This window comes from Austrofundulus limnaeus, unplaced genomic scaffold, assembly GCF_001266775.1.
Source record: "Austrofundulus limnaeus strain Quisiro unplaced genomic scaffold, Austrofundulus_limnaeus-1.0 Scaffold1, whole genome shotgun sequence".
Taxonomy (NCBI): domain Eukaryota; kingdom Metazoa; phylum Chordata; class Actinopteri; order Cyprinodontiformes; family Rivulidae; genus Austrofundulus; species Austrofundulus limnaeus.
Window position 1 is genome coordinate 3,624,896 of NW_013952403.1, and position 10,372 is coordinate 3,635,267.

General features: G+C 37.9%; 1 protein-coding gene across 1 annotated transcript in view; it reads left to right on the forward strand.

The window, feature by feature from the left end:
- The window catches only part of atl3 (atlastin 3), a 12,223-nt gene extending 4,534 nt beyond the window's left edge, over positions 1-7,689 (forward strand). The window contains exons 4-14 of the mRNA XM_014005484.1: positions 639-743; positions 826-876; positions 2,057-2,113; positions 2,196-2,288; positions 2,396-2,534; positions 4,414-4,541; positions 4,632-4,688; positions 4,763-4,834; positions 4,941-5,132; positions 5,219-5,458; positions 6,430-7,689. Coding sequence (XP_013860938.1) covers positions 639-743; positions 826-876; positions 2,057-2,113; positions 2,196-2,288; positions 2,396-2,534; positions 4,414-4,541; positions 4,632-4,688; positions 4,763-4,834; positions 4,941-5,132; positions 5,219-5,458; positions 6,430-6,492 — 1,197 coding nt within the window. The 3' untranslated portion in view covers positions 6,493-7,689. The remainder of the gene's footprint in view (positions 1-638; positions 744-825; positions 877-2,056; positions 2,114-2,195; positions 2,289-2,395; positions 2,535-4,413; positions 4,542-4,631; positions 4,689-4,762; positions 4,835-4,940; positions 5,133-5,218; positions 5,459-6,429) is intronic.
- Positions 7,690-10,372: the final 2,683 nt, after the last annotated feature.

A 10,372-nucleotide genomic window follows, 5' to 3' on the forward strand; every position in this document is an offset into this window, starting at 1 on the left:
GCTCTTCTCCTTTTCCTCTCCCCCTCCTGCCTGCTCTGTTATCCGCGGCAGACACTCCCCCCCACCCGCGCGCTCGCACGCATCCTCGCGCGACAAACACGGACTTTAAACACTTATAACATTCACATTGGTGAGGTGGATGCGCCCTGCGTGTGTATCCAAAGTTTTTGATGTCCTGCTGTTCTTTTCAGGGAGGGGTCTGTGGGTCAGGGCCATCTGAGGAGGAAGCAGATGAATGGAGTTGCGCACGGGAACTTTTATTTAAGATTTAAGTTTTTTTTTATTTCAAAGGTCCTCATGGCTCAGCAGCAGAAGCATAAAAATTACTGTTAAGAAAGCTGATGATAAAGTTGAATAAATATCTAAGTCTGATTCTGAAGGTAAATTAAATATCTGACAGTGATCATGACACAGTGTGGCTCTAATTCTTCACCTCACCATCTGTGTCGCAGTTTCATGTCTCCAAAACGAGCGTACGCATGGGTCAGAGCTGGCGTGAGGCACCGCACATTTTCACGTCAAGTTTGGATTTTATAAATCACAACCTTGGCGTGAAAAGTGGCGTACGCAAGGTTCTGGGCTCATATTGTGCGTATGCCAGTTTTATAAATCTGACCCCAGGTCTGCCTCTGCTGCAGGTGGCTGTGGTTCTGATGGACACTCAGGGAGCGTTCGATGACCAGTCAACGGTGAAGGACTGCGCCACCATCTTTGCTCTGAGCACCATGACCAGCTCCGTTCAGGTGACTCATCGGCTCCGACTTCCTCTGAATCAAACGTTTCTCATGTTTATTTTTTAATGCCGTCATGGTTTGTCTTTTGTAGATCTACAATATCTCACAGAACATCCAAGAGGACGATCTGCAGCAGCTGCAGGTCAGTTTGTTTCATTACAAAGTTTTAAATTAATGTTTAAAAAACCCACTTCAGGTGAATAATTTTCACCAGCTTATGTTTGTGGTTTCAAACTTGCTGCTTTTTATTGAGGAGCTGCACTAAATCAGATCTAAATAATTTACAGTAAATAAAGACTTTGCATTTTATATGAGGGAAGCCCTTTAAGCAGCCCCCTCTGGTGATATTATGTTTAAATCATTCTGGTTAAATTTGGTTTTCAAGTCATTTAAATGCAGAAACAGTTTAAAAATTAAAAATGAACTGAACTTTTGAAGAGCAAGAAAGAAACAGAAGTGAATGTTTCATTTCAGAGACATTTGTTTGTTTTATGATGACTTTGCTGCAGAGGTTAGCAGGCTAGTGTCTGCAGCCCAGACTCTGAGCTAAAACCACTTAATCACAAGTTACAGTGTTGAGTCACTGTTGGGGTATCATCAGTAAAAACACAGGAGGATGAGGAAGTTGTAGTTTTCTGCAGCTCCAACCTTTCATTAGTCAAACTAAAGCACTGATTTGACTCATGGTCCAGTTTTGCTTGTTTGGACTTTTAAATGTTTCAATTTTTCAGTTCAGAATATTTTAGGGCAAATGTAAATAAATGATGAAGAACTCTATGGGAATCATTGATTCTGTCTAACTCAGAACAGAGCTGCTGACAAGCTTCCATTTTACTGCTTTTCGTGACTTTTCATGACTCAGAGTTTCGTTTCGTCTTCAGCAAATTGGAAAACCAGACCTCACCAGTCAGCTGACTGTGTTGAGACAGAGTGGGGCAAACTGAAAAGGACACAGCATCCTGTTTTAGCCCCCTGTTGGAAGCTTTTGTCGTCGACAGAAATGTCAAATGGATCAGGAAACATGTCAAGAAAACATGAAAGTCTCAGACTTTCAGGTTTTATCTCATAAAGCTGTGAGGTTTTATTTCCCTTCTGCCTTTTGAAAATAACAAGAAAATACAACAAAAACATCAGTTCACCAGAATATCCTGTCTTATAACAAATCATTTAAAGGATTAGTTGAAATGTAAGTGACTAAATCTGTTATAAAGCACACAGTATAAAATTTTCTACAGTTTTTTAAATCATTTTACTGCATTATATAAGTTGAACTTGAGTGTTTTGTATTTCTGAAATCATTTTTTGTGATTTTATTCCTGCAGCTGTTCACAGAATACGGTCGTCTCGCCATGGATGAGATCTTTCAGAAGCCTTTTCAGGTTCATCTTAAGCCTTTATATGTTTCTGTTAAATATTTTTTGTTTGTTTTTTTGTGTTGAGACCGTTTCTATCATCCTACAGTCGTTGATGTTTCTGGTCAGAGACTGGAGCTTTCCCTACGAATACAGCTATGGGTTTAAAGGAGGGAAGGAATTCTTGGATAAACGGTTACAGGTACCTGTTTGTCTTTTGACTTACCCAGTTATAATAAACAAACCACAATGGAATTGCACTTAGCTGATTTTAAAGACTGGTTTTAATGTTTACTTTTGTGGTTAAAGGTGAAAGAAGCTCAACATGAAGAGCTGCAGACGGTGAGGGAACACATCCATTCTTGCTTCACCAATCTTTCCTGCTTCTTGTTGCCTCACCCTGGGCTGAAGGTTGCCACCCATCCTGCTTTTAAAGGACAGCTTCGTGGTAAGACTGATTTGTTTTAAAGGGATCTGACTGTTGTCACATGTTGGTCTTAATATGTTGTATTTTTCCCCATAAAACATATAAGTTAAAAAAATGTTTATTACATTTTTCATTTAGTCATGTCACCATATTGTTACTGAGGCAATGCATTCTGGGGATGATTATGGTGATGGATTATAGTTGTGACTAAAACACAAAGCATCAAGGCTACAAAGTTATAATGTGTGAGAATAACATTATATTTTGTATTAGTTTCCATGTTTTGCATAATTTATTGATTGAAACAAACATGAAGTTTAGTAAATTTAGTTTAGAGGATTATTGTTGTTTGAATTTATACTTGAGGAAAAAGGGGGCAGGTATAAGATTTTGTTCTTCTCTCTGCTCCCCTTCATTTCGTTGTGTTTGTATTTTTACTTTTATTGTGTATAAAATTTTGTTTTTTTTAAATGAATAAAAATTTATGAAAAAATGAATGAATAAATTAGCTCTAGAGTTAACGCTATATATTACTAAAATACATGTGATGTTGGCTCCTGAGCTATAGCATCTACGGCCATATACTGTATATGCATTAGCTCAGGAGCTAACTCAAAGGCTAAACACTAAAGCTGAGGTTTTCCTTCATTGAAGCAGCTCTGCTGTACTCTGTCATCATTTTCAGTAGCAGACTGAGTCATTTCTACATTCTCCTCTCACTCTGGTTTACTTTAAAAAGACTGAACGTCAGACATTGTCCAAAATTAAGGTTCAAGCCGGATAGAGCTCACACTGAAGCACCTTGTTAGTGTCATTATTTACCCAGAATGCTTTGCAGCACTAGGGATGGCATGATTTTTGATTGGATCGTCTATCGGCGATTGAAGGGTTGGAATGCAGTTTTTTTTTTTTAAAGGGCGATATTTATTAATTAATTAAATGCCGTGCCAGGGATGTAAAATAAATTTTAAATGCGCCCTTTTCTGTAAATTAAAATGTTTTAATCATCAGCATTGTGATCTGTGCAAATGTGGGAATAAAATAATTAATATACAGTGCTGCGTCTCTGTTTGTTTAGTTTATTTTTTTACTTTTTTATTTTTTTTGGAGTCTGCGCCAACATGCGCAGCTCCTCTTCACGTCACTCTTCTCATTATCTTCTTGCTTTGGTGCGCCACAAGTGACCCAAATAGTGCTATATTATAACGTTTAGTTACAAAACTAATAATCCATCACAATCATACATTTGAACAAATAACTTTAACCAGTTCTGAACCAGACCCGATCGCACTCCCTCACCCCTGCTTATTTCCCATCACTCTGGACTCTGGTGTGTGTTTGTGTGCCGACTCAACTTGGGCGGGAGCGACAACCAGGAAACGAGGGAGTGGGAGGGACAAACCCACTACTCCTTGTGTTCTGCTTCAACAGGAACAGAGCATCTCATTCGGAAAGAAAGACAAGCACAAAATAAGCAACTCACGTTAAAAAATAAGCCCAAAAAACTGCAACCTGCGACTCACGGAATTTACATGCAACTTCAGAAAAAAAAGCTGTCGTCACTTATAATAAGCAGAACTGCTTGCCTTTTTTTTAACAACGTAACTGCGCATACCTTATGAGCCGATTGGATCATCTATCAGTGATAGCCAGTGACCATGATCTTATGATCTGAAAATAGGGACGATTTCCCATCCCTATGCAGCATAAATCACATAACGTCCTTGTGACAATTTATTTTAAATTTATAAAAACGAAACAGACTACAGTATTTTTACAGTCTCGTCGAAGTAAATGTTTATCAAATAATATCTAATGTTAAAACTAGTCTGAGTTTACATTGGTTTAGATTTAGCAGAATGCTAAAGATCGCTCATTGAATTTTTGTGTCTTTTGTCAGATGTGGCCCCAGATTTCAAAGAGCAGCTGGAGGTTCTGATTCCCAAACTGCTGCATCCCAAATACCTGGCTGAGAAAGAAATAAATGGAAACAAAGTCACGTGCAGAGGCCTGCTTGAGTTCTTCAAGGTAAAAATACGTCTTCATCATCTCATCACCTCCTGAACCTTAAAAACGGATGGTCCTTTATATCAAGACGTCTTCTCTCTGTGTTACCAGGCCTACATTAAGATTTACCAAGGAGAGGATCTTCCACAACCAAAGACTATGCTCATGGTGAGTCCAAATATGATTACAGAATGAGTTTTAGACTCTTAATATCATTGAGGTGTGTTCATTTTATTCACCAGGCTACAGCAGAGGCCAATAACCTGGCAGCCGTGGCAGCAGCTAAAGATCAGTATAACAAGAACATGGACAAGGTGAGTTGGTTCATTTACAATAACACTGTGGTTTTTTTTACATTGTTTGCTGGTATTTTATAGCTATTTGGAAAATATGTTTGTGAAAATTTATCGTCATGTTTAGATTTGTGGAGGAGACCTGCCTTATATGGATCCCAAGTCGCTGGAGGAGAAGCATCATTTTTTCTACGGAGAAGCCATCCACACTTTTGCATCCACCAAGAAAATGGGCGGGCAGGAGTTTTGTGATCGCTACCAACACCAGCTAGAACAGGAGCTGGAGGAGACGTGGACGTCTTTCAGCAAACAGAACGAGGTCGGGTTTGTTTGCTTTCAGCTGGGAATAATAATAAATATGTGTTTGTTTCTGTTATTTAGTTTTTTTTTTCTTTTTGTACGTAGGCTAAAAACCTCTTCAGCGCCTTCCGAACTCCAGCCGTGCTCTTCGTGGTGATCTGCCTCCTCTACATTCTGTCCGGCGTGTTGTTCTTCGTCGGCCTGACCACCTTCGCCTTGGTGTGCGACTGCTCCCTGGGCGTGGCCATGATGGCCATGCTGGCGTGGGCCTTCATCCGCTACACCGGCCGGTACCAGAGTATGGGCGGAGCCATCGACCAGGCCGCGGGTGTCGCTCTCGAGCAGGTGAGAAGAGAGAAGGTCTAAAACACATCAACAGGGTGATCATTTGGTCGCCACTAGAGGGAGCTAATAACGAGTGACAGGTTCAGTGAGCCCCTCACACAGGAAGGGAGGAAATTCTCACAAGTTACAACAATAGAGGGTTTTTTTTTGAGTCTAGACCTTTTTAAAATATCAACAATTTAGATTTGAATATGATAAATCCTTGCAACAGGTTAGTTTTAGTTTCAGATGAGGTCCTGCTGAAGTTTCTCATCTCTTTTTGGTGTTATTTTATCGGCTGGTTTCTTCCTTTTTAATCCCTCTTAGATAATTTCTAGCTTTGAAATTAAAATAGATTACACTACAACTAAGAAAATTTAGATTTTTTTACAAAAATACTTTGTGAATACTGAATGACTTGGCTAAAACTTGCTGAAAAAGGTGAAAGTTAGCTGAATAATAGTTGAACTTTCAGCGTTAGCTAAGATATTTGTAGAAGAAATGAGCAGAAGGACAGATTGAAAAAGCAAAAAAAAACAAAAAACAGACAAGACAAAAAAGGCAATGCATTATTCCAATAATAATTTAACATATTAATTTTATAAAACTGCTAAATGAGTAAATTATGATCTGATTAGTTACGATCAGGGCTAATTGCAAAGTGAAACTATCAGCTGTAAAAGTCTAAAAAATGTTCAGAAACCACCTTCAGAATCTAAAATTTGAGTCAAAACTTGTTTTTCTTTCTTTCTTTCTTTCTTTCTTTCTTTCTTTCTTTCTTTCTTTCTTTCTTTCTTTCTTTTTTCTTTCTTTCTTTCTTTCTTTCTTTCTTTTTTTTCTTTCTTTCTTTCTTTCTTTCTTTCTTTCTTTCTTTCTTTCTTTCTTTCTTTCTTTCTTTTTTGTGGCAGTTTTTTTAATATCTGTAATGGTGAATATTACATAATGTTCTTCAGTCAGCAGGCCCTCGACTAAAGTGTCTGCTCTGTTTCCAGGCCACCGTGGTGTTGAACAACTACAGAGGCGCAGACGTCAGTAAGCAGAAGAAATCCCGCTGAAGGACCTCTGAACCTCTCACAGCCTCTCAGTTGAAACACACGACACAAGCACACGTTCAGCACTAAAGCCTTATCATCCCTCCACCACATGGACTCTGGGTAACAACACACCAGCATCTGTGTTCTGCAGATCTTACAGCCCGTCCAGGGCTCAAAGGCAGTGACTTCAACATCCTCCCATCGGTCGTATTTCCATAAAACACTGCCGTTCTTTCACAAGTTTACAAGTCGGACTTCGAAGACGAGTCTCTGTTTACCCTTAAACTTCATAATCATTCAGTTTTTAATAACTGCGGCTGAATATAGCTGGTAGCTGGGCTGCTTTTGAGCTTCTGCTGTTCATCTTTAAGACACTTTGTAACGTTTCTACTTCGGTTTTTACTCACAACTTTAAAACATTCCATTCTGTTCATAGATTTGCTTTAAAACGGTCAAAACTTTCCTGTAGGACAGATTTTCTTCCTTCTGGAGGGAGAAACTATATGCACTTTCTATGCATAACGATGCTGCAGATTTAAACTTTAAAATACTGCATGTACTTAAAGTCTTTTCATTTTTTCCATTCATTCCTTAGTAGAGCAATGTTACACTGTAGTACTAAACAATAGGCACAATGCTTGAGAATGCATTTTATTGTGAAATATAGGAAGTTTTTTTTTGAGCAACGATCTGTCGACCAAAGAGTTAGCTTTAAATGTTTTAATTATTCTGTTTACTCCATTCGTTGCATGTGTGAGTGGATATAAGCTAAAGTACACACTAGGGAGTAATCGGAAACACTTATTGTTGAATTTAAATGAGGAAAAAATAGACATGTCCATTAACACAAAAATAATATGTTTCATTCGTGTGCACCCTGACTTGGAACCATGTTCAAACAGACCAAAAAGCAAAATAAACCAGCAGTAAATGACTATAGCAGCTCCAGGTGATGGTCGCACAGGTGTGTTAATAGATTTATAAGGCCAGGTCAAAAATAATACAAATATAGTCGTTTAACTTGTGCTTTTATCTCAGCCTAATGACTTCCAGTGTTAAAGGTAGCTATCAGTGCTGCACTCATTTTTCACTATTACAGAAAGCTCATATTGCCGCTTTGCGGCTGCTAGTTAATAGGATATTTAAGCAGTTTAGTCTTTTTTTTTCTTCTTTTCTTTTTTTTTTGATAAGTACACAAAATAAAGCTTTCATTCCACATTTGTTTCCAAGTGTCTTAAGTTGTACAACACACTACAGAAAGTAAAAAAAGGGGGGGTAAATTTAGGCAGATTATTATTATTAATATTATTTATTTTTATTGTTTTTAATGTGGAGCAAACATTTGACCAATCGTTTGTGTTTTTCAGGTTTTACAAAGTGGATTTGTGTAGCTTTTTGTTTGTGGGGTCTAACCGAGCTTCTTAAAACAGCCTCAGAATAAATTTGGACATGGATTAAAGCACTGTGATTTTTTTAATTTTAATTTTTTTGCAGTGCTCTCCAACATCTCTGGATGTACGGAGCCCACGAGGGAATATGGGGGATTTTTTTTTCTTTTTGCGTTCCCACGCAAAAGTATTGTGTTACCTCGCAAAAGTCGTTTAACACTGTTGTGCCTGCCGGTTTTTTAACAAATTCACTTGCTCACCATTAGCGAGTAAGCCTACTGCTTTAATTCAGCTTCAGAATGAATATATCACACAGCATGGAAGTATGTCATATACCGATATTTTAACACAGTGCAGCCACGCAACATCAATGTCAATTTCACGAACTTGTGGCAAGAATCCTGTTTTGGTAACCGGATATTTTAAAAATAAAAGTCTGATTTAATTCAATTCATATACAAGACAATTTTTTGCGTGGGAACGCAAAACAATATTACGAGGTAACGCAAAAGTACTGCGTGAGAACGCAAAAGAAAAAAATTCCCCCATTTCCCCTGGCGGGCTCCGTATGGATGAGTCAAAAAGCAAATATAAATAAATAAATATGATTGGAGGAATTAAATTTGAGGCCTTTAATGTGTTTAAAAAAGCCACAGATTGGTTTGAAAAGGAAGGAAGCGGCTTCCTTGTGGTGTAATATGGCAGCAGTGCAGCACTTAAACAACCAGTCATGTTTGGCAAAAGAAGAGCTTATAAATGGAGCTTTGTTCTCAGTGGTTATAGTAAACTAAATATGCAAGTCCTAAGAAACCAGGGTAAAAATCAGTGACATGTAAACAATTAAAGATTCATTATTTATTTTTTTATTATCATTCTGCACTTTCATGTATCTGTCCTTTTCCAACAGAGCAGGAGACTTCAGGATGTCTTTCGAGCAGTAACTTTTGCACTTCTTCTTTTTGGTCCTTTTTGCTCACAGCTTGTTCCAAAAGTAAAAAAAAAAATCAACAAATAAATAAAATAAATGCATGCATTATCATAACAACCAATGTAATCATCTCTTGCAGTGGTTCAGTGGCCTTGAAATGCAGTTTTATAAAGAATAAACAGCTTGACACATTTACTGTACCAGTCCATGTCTGTTTATTTATTAATTAATTATTGTAAAATCTATCCTCAGCTTCACTGTTACAAAGACCTGCAAGGTGGCAAATCAGTAACCAAACTGGACAATATACACTGCTCAAAAAAAAAAAAAATGGAACACTTAAACAATGCACGCTAACTCCCGATCTTAATCAATGAAATATTTGCATTGAGTACTTTGTTCTGTACAGAGTTGAATGTGCTTCACAAAAGTTTGATTTACTGTACTTGGACTTAGCGTGCGTTGTTTAAGTGCACCCTTTATTTTTTTGAGCAGTGAATTTAATTAGTCTCAGACTGAAATAAGAAAAAAAACTTGTAATTTCAATTAAATTCAGTGATTTTAATTTATGTTAGATGGCATATTTATAAATTTGACTAAGCTAGGAACTTCCTTTTAAATAACTGGCCTCATTGTAAAGCTTGGGGATTTCCCTTAAAGGGTTGGAATACCTGATGACATTTAGACCAATGAAAGAGTTTTCAGACAGGCACTCTGTAAACAAAACTAGCTTATTGGGGTGATAAACCGCTAACTTTCAACAAACTGTGGAAGTTTTTTTTTTTTTAGAAAATAAGATTTTCAAAATAAATTAGTATTGGAAAAAATCCTCATTTTGCCAGCATGGATCACATTTATTTGGTGGAAAGCACAACCCAGTATTCTGGGTCATTCTGATCTAAAACAACCAGCAGTTATTGATGTGTCATTTTATTATATGACACAACGGTCTGCCCTAAATATCCCTCTTATTAAATGCAGCTCAGTTTCCATGTTGTTTTATCCTGCTCCTAGACATGTGTGTCTGTATCCTAGCTACAAATATTTGTTTGTGTGCGTGTCATTCTTGTCCCTCATCTTCCTCACTCCTCTTCCCAGCCGGCTGCCCCACTTCCCTCCCCTCAACACGATGCTGCTGTCTTGGACAGAATAATCTTGGAACCGTAAATTTTCGTGTCCCCTCGTTTCCTTATATGGTGATCAGCGTCGTCGCCCCTCCCTCCTCGCGCCGCGAGCGAGGGGGCGCGTGCACAGACCGCCGCTGATCGTCGTACACTTCCATATTTGGAAGAGAGTTCAACAAAAACGGGATGAAGGGGAGGAGGAGAAAGGGATGGATGGTGGAGAATTTCCTCCCTTCCAAAAAGGACTCTAAACAAAAGTACATGTGGTTGTTTTGATTTTGTAATTCAGTAACTCTTATGCCAGCTGGGATTTATAGATTTAATAAAATACAAATAAAGTCAAAGAAAATTATTATATCAATTAAAAACACTGGTAAAATGTTTTGTTGAATTCTGTTTGTTTACGTATTAATTTTCGCCATGATAAAATAATAAAAAATATCAGACCAACTCCCGGCCCA